Source organism: Delphinapterus leucas, chromosome 13 (genome assembly GCF_059928025.1).
Source record: "Delphinapterus leucas isolate spDelLeu-1000000601 "Yukka" chromosome 13, BTC_Dleu_Yukka2, whole genome shotgun sequence".
Lineage (NCBI taxonomy): Eukaryota > Metazoa > Chordata > Mammalia > Artiodactyla > Monodontidae > Delphinapterus > Delphinapterus leucas.
The window spans coordinates 62209730-62234486 of record NC_143141.1 but is presented as its reverse complement, the minus strand read 5'-3'; the positions used below and the strand labels follow the sequence as shown (position 1 = coordinate 62234486).

At 40.5% G+C, this 24757-nt stretch overlaps 1 protein-coding gene and 1 long non-coding RNA gene across 14 annotated transcripts in view; one reads left to right on the top strand and one right to left on the bottom strand.

The window, feature by feature from the left end:
• Nucleotides 1-21066, top strand: part of LOC149747770 (uncharacterized) — a 255263-nt gene extending 234197 nt beyond the window's left edge. The window contains exon 3 of the long non-coding RNA XR_016395466.1: nt 18167-21066. This is a non-coding gene — a long non-coding RNA (uncharacterized LOC149747770). The remainder of the gene's footprint in view (nt 1-18166) is intronic.
• Nucleotides 4530-24757, bottom strand: part of SLC8A1 (solute carrier family 8 member A1) — a 360075-nt gene continuing 339847 nt past the window's right edge. For all 13 annotated transcript variants that reach the window (XM_089923245.1, XM_089923246.1, XM_089923243.1 and 10 more), the window contains one exon: nt 4530-23065. In XM_089923245.1, coding sequence (XP_089779371.1) covers nt 22689-23065 — 377 coding nt within the window. In that variant the 3' untranslated portion in view covers nt 4530-22688. The remainder of the gene's footprint in view (nt 23066-24757) is intronic.

Here is a 24757-nt window from a genome sequence, read left to right as displayed (position 1 = left end):
TTTCCTCTGACTCCAGTAAAAATGAAGTGCTCTTGCTGACTGAGCTGAAAGGGTCTGGCATTTGCCTAGGATTTTTTCTATTTCATTCTTCAATTCTAAAAGGCTCTAATCATTGTCTTTGCTCTTCTTGTAGCCATCGTGTGAGTGTGTGCGTGAATCCTTTTTTGACAACTGGATGTTTTTGGACATCTGGGCTATGCTTCACATTATCTTCAGAAAGACAGAGGCACTCTGATAATTTGTTTCTATTGAATTGAAAAGCCTTTGGGGAAGGATGTTTGAAAAAAATCTCTCTGTTTGATTTCTCAACAGAAGGAGATTAGATAGGAATTTTGAGTTAATCTTTCCCTTGGAATTTATGGAACTGTGGCGTAGTAGAAACCCTCACAAATATGTGAAGGATGAGGCATCATGGCACCTTCATTCAAGAAAATACAGATTTTCTGTAATCAATAATAGAACCATAATTTTTGCCTCATTGCTTATTGCACTATGGCCAAGCATGAGTTGCCCTCAGATTAATCAAGGACAAAATTTTATCATTTGCAGGTTTAAGTCCTGGCTTCTTTAGGGCCGGGACTTAAACACACTTGGAATTTGCTGGCTAGAATTTTGAAACAGATGGCCACTCCCTTTAGGAAATTTGCTTGGTTGTTTGTGCTCTAGTTCTCATGGTAACCAAAGAAGGTTGTTGACATTTTTTTTTCTCACAAAGTAAAACCAGCAGAGCTGTCAGAACAGGTACAGCTGTTTGATGAGGGCTTGACTTTTGTCGAATTTCCTAGTGTGTGTTACTAGATTACTATTACACTTGTACCTTGTTTTTAGTGATATAGTAGGAACAAGAACCCAGAAGGAATCCTTTGTTGCATATTCCCTATTTAATAATTTTTCATTGTTATAAAAAATTAAAAATGTCCTTGCAATATCAGATCTTTGGTAATGAAGGCCAGCGTTATCGCTCACATGAATTCCTTTCAATAAATGGGATATGCCTGGGACCATTGTAGATTACCTTCATATGTTACAGATTTATCATCTCAGAATTTCTGAAAATATTTCATGGCATTCCATTCTCAACCAGTGGATGAGATATGGGAGCAGAGGCACTTAAAAAGGATCTGGCTAAGGTGCCAACTAAGGATTGAATGTGACCTTTTGCTAATTGTATATTTGTGTCCATTGTTATTCCTTGAAATGCGGTGAAGTTTCGTCTGCCACTGAAGGGGTGAGCACAGATCCTAGGAAGAGCTACTAATAGTTCTGCCTATGTAAGCATGTAAATTGTAGGATCCTGGGAATCTGCACTTAAACATGTTTAATGATTGGGTTCTAAATGAAAAGAAAAATCAAGGGTTTACTGGCATATCTCTGGATCTGTTTATATTGTCTTTCCCTGTCTGTGACTACATGGTATGTAGCTGATAAGCACAGAGACTAGGCACAATTGGAGAATCACAGCTGTTCACAGATGACGAAAATAGTGTTGCAACATAGCTAGTGCTATGGACTGTCTTAGAACAAACCGGTCATTTGGAATAAGAGAATTCCTGGTGTAATCAAGCCCATTTTTGGACTGATAGCTGTTCCCATTCATGGATTATCTACCACAGACGTGTCATTTTTGTTGTTGTTCTGGATTATCTTGTAACTCGCTTTGTTGAAAGAGCTGCGTTGTAAGTCTGTGAGTGAAATCAGGTTTATTTTTGTTCCCACATCAGATGTGTACAGATAAGGCAGACCAAAACAGCAAGAAAGAAATATGTCTGTTTTCCATGGTCGTCTAAAATATCGAAGGTGGTGTTGGATGAGTTGTTTCCAACTTGACTTTGATGAGGCATGAAAAACTTATTTAGTGTGCTTTTCTTGCATCTGGGGGACATCAGCTAAAGTCTCTTTAGTGACAAGACATTCTATATAATCTCATATCACAAATTATAAGATCTATGATAGTAATGCTATAGGATTGTTACCATGGAGTTGTATATCAAGTTTTGATGAAATTTTTGGACTCACCTAGCGATCATGGTGATTGCATGGGTAGCATATATTGATAGATACTGTTATCGTTTTATGTCATGTTGGGAGCTTGCTCAGTCCAAGTAGATACTTTCAAGATTGTGTTATTCTGCTTCTCTCTATCAATGATCATAAGCTTAAGCTTTGGAGTCGGGCAGACTGGATTTCAATTTCTGATTCTGCCACTTAGGTGTGTGATTTGGGGCAAGTATTTCTCTAAGATTCAAGTTCTCATATGTAAGAAGTGAAAGAAATTATGCTCCTTTCGAAGGTTTTTGTGAGGATTTGGGATATAATCCAAGTCAAGTGTTTAGTACATTATCTGGTTGATAGCAAGCACTTGATGTATCTTGGCTAAAGCCGCTATGGTGAAGAGAGAATTTAGCTCATTTGGTCTTTTCATCTTTCATCACGGAAGATGTTGCTGGCGTTAAAGAGAAACTTGTTCAGACACTTGTTAAAGATGGTAAGGAAGACTTTATTCAAAAAGGGGACTACTGCAAGTAGGGGAGAGAGACTGAGCTCATCAACTCTATAGAATGAAGACAAATGGGATTTAAAGCCAAGGAGCAGAGTCAGCGGTCAATGGATGGAAAATTACTAAAAGCCAACATCAAAACTAGGTGGATTTTTGCTAGTCTGACTCAACAGGAATCTTGCTGAAGGCACAACAGGGTGATAAGCGTGGGGGATGGGCAACGCGATCAAGTATCAGAGGTTGGGGGGATTTTCACTCAACTGACCCAGCAGGATTTTTTTGCCAAAACTGAACTAAGTGGGCCAAGGACAGAGCCCAAAGTCAGGGTCTAGTCAAGAAGAGGTCTCCAAGGAGCCTTACTCAAGTTTGGTCAAGGAGAAAGCTTTGTCACTGGTATAAGGGACGTAAGTAATATTTAGGACATCGATACCAACAACAATTTATTCACGGCCTTATGAGGATCAGGCACTCCATAAATGGTGGCTGTTTCATTTAACCTTTATGACAACCCTAAAGGATAGATACAATTAGTCTCATTTTACACAGAAAGAAACTGAGGTTCAGAATGGTGAACGGATTTCAACAAGATTACCCAGGTCAACTGACAAAGCTAGACTCTAAATCCAGAGTTTTCTGACTCTACCAGCCAGCACTCGGGGGGCACTGTTCCATCTCAGGCACGTGTGGCTGTATGGAAAGATCTAGTCTCATCTCCAGCGCTTAGCAAATATTCACAGCGAATGAATGAATGAACCTCTGTGCGAATGGCAAGTTGCTGTTGTTTTCAGCAGCTTCAGAGGAATGACAAGCGCTGCAAAAATTAATTTGTGATAGTAAAGTCAAGACATAACCCACTCATCAACCTCATTACCCTAAGTGCTGTGATGGCAGGAACCACAAGGTTTTATTGGGGCACCTCCTTGAGTAAGAACAATGAGAATGTGGTGAGAGAGATGAATCTGGCTGTGAGTGTGTACAAGCACTTTGGAAAAGTGGTAAATGGATATGGTACATGTAAGGAAATCTGTCATTGAGAAAACATCTGGGTGTATTCCCTTCTGTGCTGTTCTGTAAATATTTATCCTTTCACAGACATTTTCTTCCTCTTTTACAGAATTCTTTGATACCCCACAGGGGTACGGTTTTAAGGAAATGTGATCTGATGCTACATTTTATGTGTAGCAAAGAACCTTAAGGATAATGTTTTAAAACAGACCTAGTATATAAATTTCAAGAGAAGACCTTTTAAGTGTTTCTTTTGGAGTTAGGGTCAAATCTCTTAAATTGAGTTTTAGTTTAATTCATTTTTAAATTTGACCTTAAGACAATACTCCTGTGAGCGATAGTTGCATTTTCCTGGGCCAAATGTACTGCATTTTAATCCAAGACTCTTCAGTGGATAATTTCTAGCTCTGATAGAACATAGAAACAAAGTAGTTTCTTAATTCTGTGAAAGTCACTGAAGAATGGTTTAGGGAAAGTTCAGAAGTCCTCACGGGGTGTGACGTAGGTTTGTGAATACTTTAGTCCTCAGAAATTCTCCCAATATTTGGTATGGAGCCTGATTCACAGCAGATACTCAATAAATATTTGTCAGACGAATGAACGAACTTTTGCCATAGCTAAAATGTCCTTGAGCCTGGACTTAACTATGACAGGGGAACATTTTGTTTCTCCTTTGTTTGGGTTAGTTAATGGGGTCACACTGAAGATACATACAAAGTCAATAAAAAAATGAATGACTAATTTACAGACATTTATATTTAAGTGTTAGGAAATATGGTACGATTTGGAAGACAGTTAAGACAGTGATTTGTACAGAATTGACTAGTTCAGGCAATGAACACTTCACTGATTACAGTTTACCAAGTTAAACGCCACACGTAACATACATGTGTGACAGTGCTTCTGATTTTGATATTAACATACCATTAGTTATAAACATGAGAAATATTGCCAGTTCAATTTGGGGTTATGAAATATATAATTTGTTGGATAAGACATTTCAAATTACAGTATATCTCAGGCAGCATGCAGGAAAAGTCATTTATTGTACATTTGTTAGGACACATCTTGCAACAAGCTTCCAGTTTTGGGTAGTTAGATCAACCATACAGAAACCATTGAAATGATGGGAGGGTCGGAATCAGCAGTTGTATTTACTGACTGACAGAGAGTGCATTTCTGGTAAAAAAAATAAAACTCTCTGAATTCATTCATCAGGAAAATGCACAGTGATCATAAACTCAATTCTTTAAAAACTGTTTTCACAATTAATTCTCATTTATTGGCGATACAGCAGCTGCAGGAAATCTGAATTCTGAGAGCTGGTTGTACATTAACAGCAGGAATTTATTCTTCTGTGGATTCACATGATTACAACAAAGATGCTTACCATTTGAAATCACATATTATAACAATGGTGCTATGCAAACATCACAAATATTTGGTGTTTCAGAGTCTAAACAAATATTATGCTGTGGTTATTTCACAAAGAGACTAGATTAACAGGCAGTGTAAATCACATATATCTTAAGATTTTAAGATATTTTATACAATAGGTTTCTAATTTCTTCACTAGCATTTAATTTTGGTGTTTTGTTTGTTTGTTTGTTTTTCATCTCATATTTAGAGTCCTTAAATAATCTATGAAGATTTGGCTTATGCCAAGAAAGTAAGATTGCTGTTTCCCCACAGGAATATGGCTGAGTGTACACTGAATCACAGAGTCAATAAAGCAACATCTAACTTATAATAGATTATTTTTAAAATTCAAATAATATCTAATTATTTTAAAAGATAGTAGTTTGAACAAAACTATAGGCATCAAAAATTTTATTTACAAAACATTTGAATATATTTTTAAATGGCTAGTTCTTACTAACTGCACAAATTGAATATCCTCGGTGTACATAGTCTGTTAACCTTCTACGCGACGTTGTTAGACCTCTGAGTTAACGTACGTGAGATGGTAGGTGGGAAAATTAGGGGGTAATTTCCATCCTCTCAAGGTGCTTGAAAGGGAGTACTTTAATGCTTTCCATGTTGAGATCTACCGTTAATATTGGTGCCTTTAATTTGAAGAGATTAGTTGAATTTCCCAAATGTAATTTAGTGCAGTATAAGAATTATAGGAAAGACTGATAAATTTACCATCGGATGTCAGACTTCTAATCTAACATTACACGGTTGATCTGAGTCATTGTATCAATATCTCTCATTTCCAAGGGGTCTGTGTATTACATTGGCTTAAAAAATATTTTCCTTGGTCCTTAGAAATACAAAATATTAATTTTCAAAAGATAGAGGATGAGAGGGTGAGCATTTCTTACAATCACATTCATGATGAAAGAAGTTAATCTGCGTTTTACAGATCATTAAATGGTCTTTGGCAGAACACTTTATAAATAACTTCCTCTACTTGTAACGTCTTGTGTAGGCCATTTTGCTTTGTGATAATCAGTTGTAAGCTCACTTGTTTACAACTATAGGTTAATAGGAAAACACCACAGATATAAAAATATTTAAGTTTAGCACATATTCTTTTTGAAAGTTAAATAAGTGTATTGACTCACTGATACTAGAGATGCTATTTCACACGGGCATTTCTAACAGAGCTGCTTAAGATCGTAATTTTGACAATATGGTCAGTAAAGAGAGGGTCTGAATACCTTTATTTCATACCAAATATTATCACTGAAACACACTGAAAGAAGCCACTGGAATCTTTTTGATTATAGTACATTGTGTTTCCCACAAAATGAGTAATATATAATGCATTTAACCTTTGTGTGTGTGTGTGTGTGTGTGTGTGTGTGTACTTAAAAATGGCAAGTCTTAGAGATTACATGCATTGGCATGGAAGAATAAAACCTGAAAAATTCAGTTAAGTAGCCAAATGTATTACTGACATACCACTACTCAGGAATTCCAAAGTGTGGTGAAATTATTTAAAAATCAGCTTTAGACAGGTGACTCTCTCTTCAGGATCAACTAGAGGGACATTAGGATTGCTCACTTCATTTTTCGAGGCACGAACTCCTTCTCTCCACTTTGGCCTCTCTTCTTTCCGCTCCCCCCCCCCCCCCCGCAGCCTGTGTTTGGAGGCTATTTTTGGTGGGTCCTTTAAACTGTGCACACAGGATGTGCACATGTGCACATGGGCTGGTCTTTCCTTTTCTGTCCTGTGTGGGGAATTCATGATCGCCTCTTTGGAAGAGTTTCTGGCACAGTGATCTGCCTCCCTTTTCTTTATGGATTGCCTATGGGTTCAGTTTACTATCAAAAGTACCTACCAAGCTTCTTCGGTAGGAAGGCATTGCCATCCTAACCATCAAAGGTGAGAGAGACATTCTAAATTTGTTTCCTACCTGAATTCTTCCATCTCGCCTGCCCTGGGGGGAACACTCCCAGTGGGACCGAGCAGTGTTTTGTGCAGATAAATAGCGCGCACAAGATGCTAGTTCCTTCTCTTGTCCTCCTCTAGGAAGCTCAGAATGTCTCCTCAGTGTGAGCTTCCTACTGTCTACAAAAATTAATGGGTGAAATCCAGGAAAGTCCCTGTTGGAATAACAGTTGTGCCAACAGTTATTTTTATGGCTTATTAGAATAATAGCGAATTACACCCCTGGCCTACAAAAATCACCATGAATGGCACTGAAAGGCAGAAGCTGTTGGGAGATTAAAGCAACTATCTGTTACCTTGTCACGTCAAGGCCTTTTTAATGTTTCACATAAGTTAATGGGCTTTAGAACATGTAACTTTTTCTCTTAAACTTTCCAAGGGAAATTTTTAATCCAGGTTTGTTTCAAGATTTCAAGACTTGAGGCCATAACATAAACCATGGATTGTCGACAAAGCCAAGCCACCACTGTAATTTTGCCTTGTGGACTACAGAGGTCTGGAAGGGAGGTCAAGGCTCTGGATCTGAGTGAGTCCCAGTCAGTCTGACCCAGCCCCTCCCCTGCAAATGTGCATGTTCCATCGCCAAGCACCTTGACATTTGGTGATTATTCTAAGAAGTATCTTCTCAGTGAGGCTTTAACTTTGAGTAAAAGAATATGCAGATGGAAATGGACACAATGGTGGAGACAGAGGAAGGGGGGGCGGTGTTTTAGCTGGAGTTGTGTGGTGATCAGGTCGCAGCTGGGGAAAGAGCCAATGAGAAAATGCTGTCAGAGACAGAAAATGGGACACCCAAATGCAACACAGATTTTAGAGAAGAAGGTAGAACATTATGATACATCAGTTATTCTTTTCCAGTAATTCCTGAAAAAGAGCAGTCATTCCAAGATATCTGACAAGTGTCGTTCCTTCAAAGGAAGGCCTGGGGGTATAGTTTAGCATTTTCCTTCAGAATATCATTGTTGAGGTTCCATTTTAGGCCTCCTTTCAGCTACTCTGAATTTACTTTTCTGCATCAAAAAGAGGGGTCAACCCCTAGAGGGGTGGGATGGGGAGGGTGGGAGGGAGACGCAAGAGGGAGGAGATATGTATACATATAGCTGATTCACTCTGTTATAAAGCAGAAACTAACACACCGTTCTAAAGCAATTATACTCCAATAAAGATGTTTAAAAAAAAAAGGTCAAAATACATATGGATGTTTTAAGTAGCTGTAAATGTGTTATTTTCAGGTTAGATTTAAGGAAGCACACACACATGCATGCACACACATAGCCCACAATCTTAAATTCCCTTTCCTAAGCCATTTTTATAAGCCAAGTTACTTGCTGGCCTTCCACTCTGGTTCTGCACCAATTCAAATGAACCTAGAAAAAAGCTCCCAGGGGTCTTGGGATTGATGTCTACATTGTCTGTGGTTTCCAGGTTTTATGAGCTATGTGAGCCTTTGACACTATCTTCGAAAACCCAAACACACTTAGAACCACTAGTCATTTGAGCTCAGTCCACACCCATTCTTCAAACCAATAGACCATGTCATTAAATATAACTCAGTTCTGTTACATGATGGCTTAGCATTAAGGTAAATGGGCCAGAGCTGATCAATTAAGGGAAAGGTGTCCAAGGTCATTCTCTAGGCCCTGGGCAGTCAGGCAAAGCGGATTTGCTGTTGGTTTTTTAAAAGAACTAGAAGAGCTGATGAGAAATCTTTCTGATTGGAGATCCTGCCTGAAGCTGTTAACACCAGTGAAGAACATTTGTAAGGATTCATTTTCCTTCAGATTATATTTTATGTCTGAATGGTGGGCATTTCTGTCCATGTATCAGAATGTATTGGGCCTAGGTGGAATCTATCACTTAAGCTTTTAAGCTTTTTCCTGTGAGGAAGCAGAGTTAAACAGTGGGTGACATGAACTTTTCTTGACCACTCAGAGCACTGTTTGTAGTTCTCAAACTTGAACGTACATCGGAATCATCCCAAGGGCTTGTTAAAACCCACATTGCTGGGCCCACTCCCAGAATCTCTGATTCACAGGTCTGGGTTGGGGTCTCAGGTGGGAACAGGGAATTTATATACCCAACAAATTGCAAAGTTGCTGCTCATGCTGCCTCGTTGGGGACCAAATGTTACGAACCACTGTAGTAGCTTATCCTAAAACACACTAGTTATTCAATCACCTTAATTGCACTCCCAGGACAAAACTTTTCCATTTGGAATGTGAAGGTCAGTGTTGGATTTTTTTCCGAGGCATTCTTATAATGTAGGCAAGGGACAGATTCAATTGGTGCTAGTTTAATTCTTGAGAAACTAGAGGTGCAGAAGTTTAAGTCTTATATTAGCATATACAGCAAACCCAAAAGTGAAATATGACTCAAACTCGTGCTCTAACCTATGACCTTCCTCTCAAGAGAATATGCTTTTTATACATCATTAAATTTGAGTCCCAAAAGGCTATTTGCGGAAGACTCTATGGCCTTTCTTCAGGGAGTAGTATTTTAGGAATAGCATTAAGTCTCTCGCCACACAGGTGATATTCTCCCTGAGACCTCAGGAGGATTAACATGATAACAGCTAAATTTGTTCATAGCTTCTTCACTGAACACAAAGGTCTGTTGACTTTTTCTAGTACAATCCTTTGTACAGCCTACCAAATGTAAGGACCTATATATAAAAGAGTAAAGAGTAAACAAGAACAGCAAGGGCCACTCCATGAAATCCCGTTGATGAGGAATTCGGTTCAACAAGCTGTCAGCACATGTAATTAGAGTTGGCGGTTCTTTTGACTGACAGGTGGACCTGGGTCGATCAAGAGGCTGGACTGGCACAAGGGGTTGAGGAAAAACAGACATGAGTTTGTCAGAAGGGGCCACTCCCTGTGCAGAAGGAAAGCTCCATTTATTTATGGGTTCTCTGCCTTAAACCAAGCACCTACGGATGATTGACAGAGCTACCAGGATGGCTTTAAGGCAGTCACCTCTAGAAAATGCTTATGGCACAGATTTAAAAAAAGGCAGAAAAATCTACCTTTCCAATTTAGGATTTCCTAATCAAATGTGAAATGAGGGTCAGATTCAACATGAGGGACTTAACGGAAATATAAAAATATGATGCCTACCGTAACTGAATAGCAGCTCTACATAAAGACATATAATGAGAGAAGGAAAAGTAATTTTTTCCCCAGGTGGAAGTTAGACAGTACTATAGTTAGGACAAAAATACTATCTTTTAATTTTCTCTCGCAACAACGAGGCTCGCGAGATCACTTCATCTGTTGCAATGCCAGGAATTTTTGTTTACCTTTCCCCCCCTGACAAATTTGGCTTTTTGCCTCAGTGCTAATAAAACTGGAATATCTTAGTGCTGTGATGTTGCCATGGTTTTGCCATTTCTGATGACATTCTAACTGGGATTCCTTCAAGAGAAAGCTTACATTTATTCCGCTAAAACATTCCTTGTTTACATAAGCAGAGTTTGTCATGGTTGCTTTTTCTTTTTTTCTCTCTTTTCCCCATGGCAATGTCTACATCCTCTTGCTATATTTTCTCCAACCATGTGCAATTTCAGATTGCTAATGAGACATTTGGGCTGTGGCAAACCAGATGATTGCTAGGGATGGGATTTAAGTCTTTTTGTAAAATCTTTCTGAGGAGTCATTTTCTCCATAACAAGGGAGGCGTTTGAAAAGACAGTTGAATCTGCAGCAAATGCAATCCTTTTTTCGTCTTCCTTTAGAATACTTATATCTTTTAATATCTTTCTCCTGGTCAGTGTGCATCCTGTCTGTATTCACACACTTTAGTATAAAATCACTGCTGGCTGTCTCTTTCTCCTAAAAGGTTGTCACTAAGTATAAAAATTGAAGAATAGGGCTTCCCTGGTGGCGCAGTGGTTGAGAGTCTGCCTGCCGATGCAGGGGACACGGGTTCGTGCCCCGGTCCGGGAAGATCCCACATGCCGCGGAGCGGCTGGTCCCGTGAGCCTGCGCGTCCGGAGCCTGTGCTCCGCAACGGGAGAGGCCACAACAGTGAGAGGCCTGCGTACCGCAAAAAAAACAAACAAACAAACAAAAAAAGACAAAAATTGAAGAATAAAAGTGGAACTATTGTAGGAAACTGTGTGAATTCTAAATTTACATTTAGAAGAATAGCAGATTCAACCTTAGGAAGTCACTGAGGTGGAATGCATTCCTATCTCATTAAATTTTCTATTGTTGGGCATCCCACAAAGGGAGAAACTTTTCACTCCAGTTAGGGAAGGGAAAGTTTTTCAGCAGTGTGTAAAGAATTGTTTCAAAATAAATCTTTAAATTCCTGTCAGACTTAATGTGGTTTTATTGGCTTGAGGCTTACATTGGTAATCAAGTATTATGAGGAGTGTTATGAGGACCAACTGGTTCCCAACATAAAGCACCTTCAACCCATACCCACTGGATTGATACCAGGATCACGCCGGGGCTTCATGTGTTCTGGAAGACCAAGTTTAAGGTGAAGCCCCTCCATTTAATGATGAGGAAATTCAAATCCAGAGAGAGCTCAGGATTCACAATCCTCTGAAACAATGGAATTCTAATTTTCAAAAGAAGAAAGCCTTTGAGGTCTCCTCGTTGGTGACTATTTGATGTTGAAATGAAGAGAACATTGTGTACTCAGACATGAGGATTGAGGTCTTCTCTTTTTGGCTGTTAAAATGTGACAGCTGGAGTTGTAACTCACTGAAATACAGCCAGATGCCTCAAAGTCGAAAGAGCATTAGGCAGAGTTAAGAAAATTCAGTGATGAATTAATATCCACACCCAGTAGAAAAAATTCAGGAATGGGAAGGCAAATTATTTTTGGAACAAGTTTATCCCAACTTGAAACGCTGAAACAAAAGACTGTATGTCAGTCTCACACAGGCTTTGGTGCATTGTAGACTCTGGAGATGTTAGTTGAGTTTGTATCCGTTTATCTCGTTGGTGAAAGATAGAATGTGAAGTTAAGAAAATGAGCAGTTCTATTTCTATTAAAGGAATGTTCCTGGATATTTTTCAGAACGGCTCCGTTTAGCAGTCTCAAACTGATAAAATGTCTCTAGACCGAAATGGAAGGTTAATTTAATTAGTGTGCCATAGCTGGACTCTTCCTGACTAAATTCAGGGCTAGTGCTAATTTTCTTGAAATTAACTTGTCTTGAATTCTTCATACTTTCTTAGGGTGCCTAGTATAATACTCTGCACAAAAGAAATGTTTTGAGGTTTATGGAATTGTATGATTGAAAAAATGAAATAGACTCCGATATTTGATTTAAAAATTGTTCCACTGCCTTGGCTCTATAGATGACTTTTTGAAAGTTTTAACTGAGTATCAAGTAAGTCAATGATCTTGGAGGACAGAATTGTAAATTTAGGCCCTCTTTGGTTTCTTTCTGATTCTCTTTCTTGGGTAATTTGTCAGTTGGTGCTTAACAAGCTCCAGTTTCCAGATCTGAATTTGAATTTGTGAGTACTGTCCAAACACTTTCTGCATTTTTCAATCCTTATTGATTTGCGAGGACTAGGCAGGAAGATAAAGTGACATTTGATATCCTGTCATCAAAGTGATTTCTGACCTTTGATTAAGGGTTGGAAATATTTCCTCAAACCTTTTCTTTTTGGTGTGGTTTGCAGTCACTTAAGACAAAGCCACTTAGTAAGTACAGTGTTAGTCAGTATGGAGACAATCAGAATGGTCTGTGTTTTCTGTTTGTTTTTGTTTTTGTGGTACGCGGGCCTCTCACTGCTGCGGCCTCTCCCGCCACGGAGCACAGGCTCCGGACACGCAGGCTCAGCGGCCATGGCTCACGGGCCCAGCCGCTCCGCGGCGTGTGGGATATTCCCGGACCGGGGCACGAACCCGTGTCCCGTGCATCGGCAGGCGGACTCTCAACCACTGCTCCACCCGGGAAGCCCTGGTCTGTGTTTTTGTACAAAACTTCTCGATCAACCGATGAGGCACCTGTCATTTTTTTCTTTTTTCCTTTTATATCACAAGCTCTGGAATGGCTGTTTCTCCAGAGAGAATTAGGAAATAAAAGGCAGAGTCTGGAGCTGTGTCAGTATCTTCCCACTGAATAAGTGTGGGGAAATATTCCACTGGGAGCCATGACAGCTAAAACCTTAGGTGGAAAAGCAGTACATTAAGAGAGGCTGTCAGAAGCCCAGCCCTCCTGTAACCCAGCAGCATGTGCTGAATCTTCTTCATTGTGTTCAAATGTTATTAAATATCTTGTCTGTTGCTTTAAAGGGACCCAAATCAATTCTGGTCTCTTCACAAAACAAACCTAGTCTTTGGGCAGAGTCATAATAATACTGCCCATGGATCTCATTTTGGTTAGTGGAAGCTTCAAGCTCTGAAGAGGTATCAATTAATTGTGAACAATGACAAAGCAACTATTATTTTCATTTTACTAATGAAATGACTTTTAGAGTTGGAGTGTCAGTGCATTGGCTGGAAAGAAAAAAATGCAAGTTTAGATTCCTCACCACTAGGTCCAATACTTAAGTGTTTGTTGCTTTCTCAGTGTTTTAAAAAATTCGTTCCATGGCAACCAGTTTGGAGAGAGGGATTCACTCTCCAAGCAGGCAATAAGTAGGTGATGGAGCTGCATGACTCTGTTTGGAAAGGTTTGAGTCGAACACAACATGCTGGCTCAGAGCAGAAAGGAATCTCTGCAGGTAATATTCCCATCAAGTGAAAAAAAATCCTTCTTGCATTGTTCTAATGTTCATAGACCATATATATCCGTCACGGGGGTGAGCAAAGTGGTGATCCGGCTCAAGGACTAGGATTGATCCCATCTGTTTTGCCTACTTCCTGATGCCATCTAGTGACTAAATGGTGGTGTGATTATGATATTAATAGTGATCCGTCTCCCCTGCCTGACTGCTTGTTTGCCTCTAGATACTCTGTGAACGGGATGGGGGAGGGCAGTGGTTGGGTACTGATGTTAGTAAATCCCTTGTCTCAATGATTAACATAAATTCTCCTGACAGCTTTGCAAAAATGCAATCTTTGCTTCAGATCTGGGGTTTAAAAGCATCTCTCTCGGTTTTGTGTTTAATATTAAACATTTGAAACAGTCACAGTTTTAAAGAGAAGAAGCAGGTTTCGTTCGTTTGGAAAGGGAGGACAACTCTTTTTTGGCTTTCTCTCACTGTCCGCAGTTGTTTCTGAAAGATATGCACAGGGCTTAAGAGTCAGAAGTAGGAAAAGGGGTCACTGAAGTAGAGCCACTGATGCAACCTAATGCTCACAGGTTCTTTGGGTGCTTATTGGGAAAACTCCCGATCCATTTTGTTGAGAAAGATACTCATTTGTTTTAGAAAAGTAAATCTACGCAGAGTCTGTGAGAACAACCTGAGAATACCAAGAATATTTTAAGCCTCACATATACATTTACCACGGCATCCTCTGTCTCAAAGAAGATTCAGAGTCAAATTTCCTATCAGATTACTGATGGCAGCAAAAACCTGTGCTTAGAGTTTTAGACGGAAATATCAGACATTATTTTCTTGCAAATTGTAACAATAACAATGTAGCTAACAAAAATAACTTTACAGGGGCTTCCCTGGTGGTGCAGTGGTTGAGAGTCCGCCTGCCGATGCAGGGGACACGGGTTCGTGCCCCGGTCCGGGAAGATTCCACATGCCGCGGAGCGGCTGGTCCCGTGAGCCATGGCCGCTGAGCCTGCGCGTCCGGAGCCTGTGCTCCGCGACGGGAGAGGCCACAACGGTGAGAGGCCCCCGTACCGCAAAAAAAACCCCAAAAAACAAAAAAAAAACTTTACGTTTTGGCATGATGCCATCCCTTGCTTAGATCCAATACCACAAAAGTTTAGTTGATGCAATATCAATAAAATAAAGTCCTTGCAATATTTTTGATAGTAAGTGTCCCAAACAGAGTCCAGTATGTAATGAAGCATTTGACTAAACAGGTTCCAGTGACTTGGCATGAACATCACACCCCACTCTGTACACATCCCTCATCCTTCCCTTTGGAGAAATCTCACGTACCAACTGGTTGAAAGGGCTAGTTTGCCTGTTAGTAAGATCTTGGCAGCAAAACACTAAGGATAAGACAACCAGTGTATATGAGAGTTGAGGGTGGGTTTAGTTGAGAAGATCTAAGCTAAACTACAGCTAGTGGAGAACCTACATGTCAGTAGATGATTAGGTATTTGTGGCAAAACTAGGTGGGAGTCCCATTCCTTTTGTCCCAACACGCCAAAACACAGTTCTAGAAAATATCAACTAATGTATGGGGGCTGATCTGCTCAGTGCTATGTTTCCAGGAAAATATAGACTCTCATCCTTCTAATCCCCCAGGATTTGACCTAGATGAGGATTGTTTTTCAAGAGCTGTATTCAAAACCCCCCAAAAGACAGAGGGTAATTGGAAAAGTCAGAAAGGAGCCCTAATTGATCCAGAAACTTTCTATCAGAAATGCTTGCCAAATGAGGAAAGAAAAAATGAATTTCTTTCTTTTAAAAATCTATGTATGTTTTTAGAAGGATAGATATAATTAACAGTATCCTAAGCAGTTTTCAAACAACTTGGAATTTACATCTTTAACTAAAAAGGAAAAAAAAATTCAGGAATATGCTTCCTTCCATGTCTCCCCCCCCCCCCGCCCCCCTTCTCCCATTTATAAAAGAGATCTGATAAAAAGGAACACCAACCTGACATGGGCTTTCAGGGCAATCCTAGACATCTGAAAATGCCATTCGAGTTCTTTGACATACATCATCTATTTTTGTATTTATGTATCTCTATGCTCTAGGAAGAGATTTACTTCTGAAACCGTATCTGATACTCACAGAAATAATTTCAAATTAGCATTTCAAATCTTTCTGCTTGTTTGTTTTTACACTGGTTGAAATGGCAACTTTCCGTAAAAAGAAGGTTGAAAACAGCATTTCTATTTGCTGTTCATGAAAAGGTCAGTGTTTCACAAGCCTTTTAACTACTGATAGGTCTGTCTGAGCTTTATCGTTTATTTGGGCTAGATTCAAGCTCAATATCCCATCTGATGTGTTATTATTTTAAATATTCAAATTATTTCTGAAATGTAAATAACATCAAAATAGAATCAGCCTTTTATAAATGAAATTATCAGGTTATTATGTTGTGAAATTTAGAAACTTCATGGCTTAAAAAAAGAGGGTAGAAATTATTGGAGGCATTTTTATGAGACACCTGTGTAAGTCCAGTGCATTACACAAAGTAACTCAGCAGTATAGAAAAGTGTGCCAAAAGCATACTTTTTTTTTTTTTGGTTGCCAAAGCCAAAGGTTATGCATGCTCAGCTTTGATTTTCATATAAAAACTGAGAACGAGAGTGTTAATTGTACTGTTGTTTCTAAAAACTGGGAATCCATCTTCTGTAAGGATAATGGCTTTCAAATATCTTAGACAAGGGTAGCCTGGGATGAGATCTTAACAATTTTCCTTTGGCTAATTCTCTCATTTTTAAATATGTTCTCGTCAAGCACATAGATAATTCTCACCCACATCATTATTTTAGCCATGTTCTTTAATTATATGAGTATCATGAGAATGGAAAATCTTTTAAGATGTCTTCCTTGGGAAGAAATTACAAATTTTCATGTTGAGTATAAGAAGGTAGGGAATTATTTTTCTCACAACTAGACACATGGGCCATATCAGCTTTATCTTAAATATTTATATAATTTAGTCTTTTTAGGTGACATAGTTTGAAAAGTGGTTATATATTTGGTATACATTTAAGAGAAACTGTTCCTTCCACCTGGAAAGAATGGAACCTTCACACTGGAGGATGGGTCACTGCAAACCTAGGATAATGTTTTTAGGAAAGATCTCCTTGGAGAATTTATCTATTGCTCTACCATGTGGCTTTAAGAAGTCTAATAACAAATGCCGTAAATTAAATGTGGGTTATTTCAACTTGGGAATGTAGGGGAAATGTCTTTGAAAATCTCTGGGCCATATCCTTCCAGGCAAATAAACAGTTTCCAGTACAGAGGGCTGTAAAATCATTCTAGTAAATTAATTCCCTTCTACACTACTGGATTTGGGTAGGTAGATCTCTTTGCAGTCAACAAATTAGGAGGGCTGGGCTCTGCATTAACTGTCAAAATTGACTCAGTAACATTGACGTTAGCTAATTTCTCTCTTGGCGTCTTTGGTTACTAATGTGAATTTCCCTACCATTTGCATATCATGAATGTAATAACTACAGAGAAGCATTTGATCCACTCATATTTCTTGGAGGCATAGAAGCTATATATGATGGGTTTCTATGGTTACACACTTCACGTTTGGAGATGTACGTGGGGGTCTTTATCCTCGACCCATACCTGCATACATTTATAGAATAAAAGGCTAGGTAGGTGGGCACTAAAACATGAAGCATGTGATCCAGAGAGGAACAAAGTGAACAGTGCCGCTGCAGTGTGTAGCTGTAGGGTCTAATCCTCTCCTAAACATTTATAGAGATACCACTGTCTGGTGCCTGTTTTCCAGGTGGAACGTCATTAGACTTTCCAATAACAAGTTCACTTTCAATAAAACATGACCAGAGTATTTTTAGTATGAGCCTTTTCCGCATTGTTGAGAGGTAATAGTGAACACTACTAGGGGTAATGAATATGATGGGAATAGCCACGGAAGAACTACAAAGGTTGGAAATCGGGAAAAAAAAAGGTTACGATTGCATATTCCCAAGGGGACACTTCTCTGGATCTTCGAAAAAAGGTTAGACTGCATGATTTTAAAGCACGTGAGCAGGTTAAGCATCTGTAAAATACTGCACTGATTACCAGGCAATTCTGGGCAAGCAGTTCTTCCTGTCGAGACATGGGTCATAATCCTAACTACAAAGTTATATTGCTTTTTTGAAGTTATAATGTTCTGTTCTACAAATCAATCAGTCAATGAAAATAATTTATACAATGACCAACCACTGATTTAAAAGTCCCACAGGAGAGTCAGTGAGAGGACCTTTGACAAAATGGAAATTGGGAGAGCCTCTGAATGCATCTGTTTGGATATCTTGGCAGGGAAAAAGTCACAGCTAGATACTCACCCATTTCTCATTGGCTGGAATGCTGAAGCACTCTCTCCCTTGGGAGTCCCACCTCTTAGTGGTTGCTCCTCCTATAGGTAAGACATTCCCTGCTTTGGGAGATGATTAACCATGGCTGGGTTAAGCTCTAAAAATTAAATGTCTCTTACAATTGTTACCCCTTCCTATGCTATCTTTGCAGGTGAAATATCATCAGGACCGACCAACACTTGACGTATGTTGGGTGGAAGACAATGAACGTGGCTAGAGGTGATAAGAACACAATGGTTGGAAAGAAGAGCAGAAATGCAATCCATTACCAAAATCTGTAAGTAGATCTGAATGAACGTTCATGAAGCCACTCATCACAGCACCTTTCTTTCTTTGTAAAAGAAATATGATTTTTGTACGTCTCTTCTGTGTCATGTGCTTGTTTATCAATTGAAATGCTCAATTTTACCAACAGCTGGAATGTCTTGGCCAAGTGCAGTGATTACTACAACAAAAGCCAAGTGCCATTTTTAGGTCACTGTAAGATCCAGTGTCATACATGGTTGATCATGAAATGGCCAAATATTCTTGAAGTTATGAAACTATACTCATGACTTGCTCTGGATATAACTGCCCACAATCAGACACAGACAGAAAACCATAATCAAAGAGAAACTACCCATCTTGAGCCAGGAAGCACTGAAAGAAGTCTTAAAGGAGTTGATTTACATTCTTGAGATAGTGAAGTTTTGTCACCATTAGAGAATGTAAGGGCTTCATCATCTACCAGAGGAAACGTGTTATTTTTCTGATTGCTCCCACAATGTTCTCAGATGGAAGCAGCGAAACTGGTGAACCTCACTTTGACAGATTAGGAGCAGGGGCCCTGGGCTGTGGAATCAACAATGAATCTAGGCCCTCGTGGACAAGAGCATGCGTACAATGATCTTTTATTAATCGTGAGACCACTGCGGGGGAAGGTATTGCATCAGGAAGTCTCATTGTGGATGAGAGCCACCTATCAGAATAGCTACAGAGTTGAAGACAGCATGCTTTATAAGAAAAAATTATAAGAAGAAAAAACTTAGTGTGTTTATGCTGTGAGCCACAAGAGCAGAGCTCCATAAAACCTTCCCTGGTGGAAGGCTTGAATCGGAATCTTTGAAAGAATAAAATTAGCTTATAAGAGGTTAGAATCATTGGGCCACGGCATTTTGCTGAAGAGTTGCTCAACAGGCAAGGCTACTCTGGTCACTGAATTATTCCTTTTGCTGTTAAAGAAGTAGACGTTGGCTGCTCATTCTGTGTTAAACCAAAGATTGGGTCCCAAGAGACACATTAATTGTTGATCCAAGAAAATTACCTTCCCATAGCAAAGTGTTCTGCGTATGACCATATATGGATATAATATGGGAATTCTAAAGAATAATATGAGGAATTCTAAAGAAAAATTTAAAGACAGTGAGATGCATAAAGTATCATTTATCTCAATATTCTGACCCTGTGCTCCTTTGGGACATTAAAAGGAAACAGTGCATGACCAAAGGGTTGACATTTGCCAAGTCGAATACTGGGCGTCTATTTTCTTTCTTTTGGATGAGGATACCAATTGCACAATAATACCTTTTTGGTCTTTATTTCTTCAAAACATGAAAGCAAAAGATGAAGTAGATGACAATGAGAAGAGAGAAAACATTCCATACAGAATATGCTGTATCACTAGTGATTAAATCAGAAACAATTAGAAACTTTATTTGTCTGTGTCAATAGTGTGTACCATTTATAAGGAACAGCACAATTAGTGCACTTCCCCCCCAAGCTGTGCATAATACACACAAAATAATCAAAATAATTTTACACGACTATAATTCCTAATACAACCCTGAACAACCAGAATCATATTTTCTCTAAAACATGAAAATTTAAAAAGCAAACAAACCAAAAAGCTTTGAAGTTGACCAACGGCAAGGATTTCTTAAAGTCCTTTGTGAAAATTTGCTATGGGATTATTAACATTCCAAATATGGCTAGAAAGGAGGGCAAAGTCTTTCTATTCAACAACTCATATCCCTTGACAATTTACTTGGTGTTCCTAGGCTAGCTTTCTATTTAATAAATCTTCAAAAAAAAAAAAAAAAAAAAGGGTTAGAGTTTGCCCTCAAAGGAGTTAGGCCACCAGTGTGTTGGGCCATGACAGGTAGGGGTGAGGCTCCAAGAGATAGGAGAAATTGTAGAGCTGTGGGGGGCATAGAAAAGTACTGCTGTCCAAGAAAGATAAAAATTGGGGTTAATTGGGCCTTCTCAGTGATCCGGATCACCAGCACAACTGCCTTACTTGGTTTAAAATGGGAAGATGTGCAGATCTGCAAGATTGGCTAAGGCTACATAGAATGTTTTTCGTACCCTATGCCTTATACTGTCTCAGTTAAAGAAAATCTTAGATATTTAGACAAGAGGGTTTCAGGATTGTGTTTTTCTCATAAGATCAGACTGTTTCCATGAGACTGTGTTAACCCCCTCTGGGCAGGGATCTGGGCTGTCTTGTCCATGGTTTAGTCCCCAAGAGGCAGCACAGTGCCTGGCATATTGAGTGGGTAACCAGCATTTAATTATTCATTCGGTCAGTCACCCAATGCTTATTAAATGATGAATGAGCCTGATTATTAAGTGGAAGAAAATACAAATTAAAATTGTTGAGAGTTAAGGATCTTTGAATCAATACAGAGGGCTTAGGGGTGTCTCCGGCCTGGGATTCTTTATGGATAGAGAAGTGTCTGAGAGGGGACCTAAGTCATCCATTTATACCTCATTCGTGGACTCATGGCTTTGGAATGTTGGGTTTATCCACCCTCTCTGATACTGTGAAACAGAAAGAGCCATTCCTTTTCCAGCGTTAAAAATCTCCCAGGGCAATGCTCCTGGGAGGCACTAATCATCCCATTTAATTGCTTCCTCCTTAGTCCTAAGTAGAGAAGATACACTTTTAAAGGCCTGTTGCTCACCACGGCTTCTTTCCTCCTCAGGAACTGCAGATACAATCAGAGGGGTCTGGACGGTGAAAGAAACAGGGCTCCAAATTGCCTTTTACATACAAAAATAAAAGGAACAAACCAGCACTATCTACCGTCTGTGCCAGACAGAGCAGATGTGAAATAAATACTTTGGGGGCAGGGGTGTTGTGGGAATGGGGGCTTTCAAAGCTCAGGCACATCTAACGCATCCGCTTCTCTACATGCCCTTCTCCTTGGCCTTCCTGAACCAACAGGTGAGTTTCTGAGGCTCTGATGTGTACCAAGTGGCTAATTTTCCATGAAGATACTTTGTAGTTTGCCTACTGTCCTCTCAATAGCTTTAACTTCCCATGTAACAGTTATTGCTTCTTAGTAATGAACATGCAGATCCATGAATAAGCCATTTTCTCCTTTTATCCCTAATCAAACTCAATAACAACACAAAAGTTACAACTCAGGTGAAAAGAAAACTCACTTATGTCTTCAACGACCAATCAATCAACGTTGCCCAATGGGAGAACGGTACGTGCTATACTCTGCTATGTACAGATGCGCTTGGCTTTGTCGTATTTGTTTTTCATCCATGCGCCGTGTAACAGGTATCACAACAACATTCCCAAACAGGCCCACGAAGGAGGAGCAGATGTTCGGTCACGACTGGAACTGGAGTGTGCAGGCCATGGATGCTTTTGAAAACAAAACTGACGGACGATCCCAGGCAAGAGCAACATGGGACTGGGACACACAGTGATGCAAGTGGAAAAGGATGATGTGCTTTTGGAATGGGGTTATTCTTCCTGTTTGTCTGAGGGGAGGTGAGCAGGAGGGTTGGGATGGGGGGGGGGCCTGGGGGTGGAATGGGGTTATTCTTCCTGTTTGTCTGAGGGGAGGTGAGCAGGAGGGTTGGGATGGGGGGGGGCCTGGGGGGTTAGCAGGGCTGGAACACCAGAATATAAGGGCCTTCCTAATCACAGTCCAGTGCTAAAGAGATAAGAAAGGATTTTGCACGTTCCTGGGAATCTAGGCGCGATGTTCCTGTACCTGGCGAACAAGAGTGCCAGGCCTATCAGACTCTATCTAGGACCGTGACTTTTCTGGGCTCCATTCCAGCTGCCATGTTTCTTCTTGGAGGCAGCTTCACCTCTGCTCCCATCCCAGAGATGAGCATGCAATTTAGTTATATGGTGAAGACATGGCTTCTTTCTTTTTCCATACCCATTTCCTCTCTTCATCCAAAATAATTTTTTAAATGTTTGGGGGAAGGGAGAGTTATCTTAATGATTTCCATTTTTACCCGAAACCCATTTGCATTTAGATTGGTCATCACCTCCCACAAGAGAAGCAAAAGCCCTGATCCTCCCCCCAAAAACCAAAACAAAAGCCTAACATCAACTACCTCCCCAACCCCACCCCCCAAACAAGCAAAAACAAACAGAAAACAAATCAAAGACTTAACGATTTATGAACCCGGGGAGAACACAGCCCTCAGAGGCTGAGCTGCAAAGATGGCCCTGCCTCCACGCCTGGTTCAACGTGACGACGCCCCTGGGAACAGGAGGTGATGCCTTCCTTCTCACTCTGGCCCTAGTACAGAGTCTGCTCGTGAAGCTGGATTCCATCAGCAGGTAAGTGGACATGACAAATGACAATTCTTCTGTTCGTTATAATTTTTTATGTATATATATGTATATATATATAAATTTACTACATCTGATTGTTCCTTTAGAAGCCTTTTATGTGGCAGTAGGCCTCCAGGGAGGAGAAGAAAATGTACAAGAGCCACAGGAGCACAAAGAGGCAGGATGTGAGGAGCTTGGCAGTCCGGGGCCCACCCAGCTCACCTCCGATTTCTGGCCTCCGCCGATACAGCAGCACCCCGACATTGATGAAAGCAAAAATGGTGAAGAGAGTGACGGAGAAAGCCAGCGTGCCAGGGGACACTTTGAACTGTTCCCCGTTGGCTGCATGGTAGATGGCAGCGATGGACCAGGCCACGCCAATTCCCAGGAAGACATTCACCGCGTTGCTGCCTGTGACGTTACCTATGGATGCATCTGCGTACTGGTCCTGGGTGGCGGCCACTTTGCTTGCAAATGTGTCTGTGGAGGAAGAGGAAAAAGGCCATGACACTTAGCCACTTAGAGAGGTCTGTGGAGTGCCGGCAGCTTCAGCTGCGCACTCTGGAATCAAACCGTCGATGGAGACCCCGTGACCAGGACAGAGCTTTGATGTTCCCTCGAGTCCCAGTCGTGTGGTCAGAACGGCAGGATCCAGGTATCAGGACTTGCTGACTTATAGGTGACCTTGGTCAAGTTCTTTACCCACAGATACCACGGTTCTTTGTAACACTGAGTTTGCAGGGAGGCATGTTTCAGAGCGTTATCACGGCCTATCTACATCAGAATCAGATGGGGTCCTTCTTAAGAATGAGTATTACCAGGCTCCGTCCAGCCATGCCAGATCATAAGTGCCGGGACTCAGGAACATGTTTTTACAACATGCCAAAAGATTCTAGGTCAATGAAGTTTGAGAATGGCTGCTGAAGGGTATTACTGAAGGCTGCTGTATCGTCCGCTCTAGTTTATAGATGAGAAGGTTCAGGGCTCAGGAAATATTTCCAAAGATTCAAGAGCAAGTCAGTGGTGGAAGTGAAACTAACTGACCCATGATAACAACTGACATTTGCCTAGAGCCTTACAGACAGGAAAGCAGCTTCACCTACGTTATTGTGTTGATGGTGACAACAGTTCTATGAGGAGAGGGAACTTTATAGGTGAGGATACTGGGCTCTGAGAGGTGCGGCATCACACAGCAAGGAAGAAGCCATGTTAAGGCTTGAGCTCAGGCCTCCTGCCTTCATGCAAATGCTGTTCATCGTTCCATCTCACCCTTCCCTGGCCTGGCACGTTAATGGCCATCCTCAAAGCTCTTTGTTCGCCAGTAATCCTGTATGCTTCTTTTCTCTGAAGCTGGGAAAATCATACATTTCCTTCCTCTACAGGGAGTAGGACAAGATTCACTTACACTTGGTGAGTAGAGCACCAGGGCTTAGTGCAAACCCGAGTCAGAGGGTGTGGAATTCTGCCTGCACAGCTGAATGTGTGACCCCAGGCAGATGACTTAATTTTTCTGAGACTCAATTTCCTAATCTGTGCAATGAGGAGAGTCATGCCCACTTCAGAGTGCTTTTGTTCAATTGAGCTATTATATGTAAAATGCTAACTAACGTTTCTTTGTACAAAGCAAGAGTAGCTCCTTTTGGTGCTTTGGGAAGACAATGTGAATGGAGCTGCCTAGATCCATCTATTACAAGTTGACGCTGGATCTGAAATAGCTCCCTTTATTAAGAATGTGAACAGGACTTGTAAGATATTCAACTTCCTTTCTCTATGCTCACCTAGTTACTGGTATCAAAGTCCTTTCAGTTACCTCTGCAAAATACGTTGCACGGTCGGTTTAGAGTAGATATTAGTAACTGTCAAGTTGCACTCACGTTTGCAAAGCCAGCAATGGCAGGTATGCTGCTACCACAAGGCAGTATGCTCTGAGCATGCGTGTAGTTGTGTGCTATCTGGATTACTCTCTCCCCTCTGTTGCTATTCGTTGCCACTTCCAATGAGGATGACACGTAAAGCACGTACGTTTCTATCAGCCTGTAGATTCTTATGCTTTTAACATGGGTGCTGAGAAGCTACTGGATCTGTGGTGTCACATTCTTTCTGAAAGGAAACTGGTTAACCTCGAGGGCCCATCTCACTGATCCTGACCTGTCTGTGAGGGAAAGCAGATTT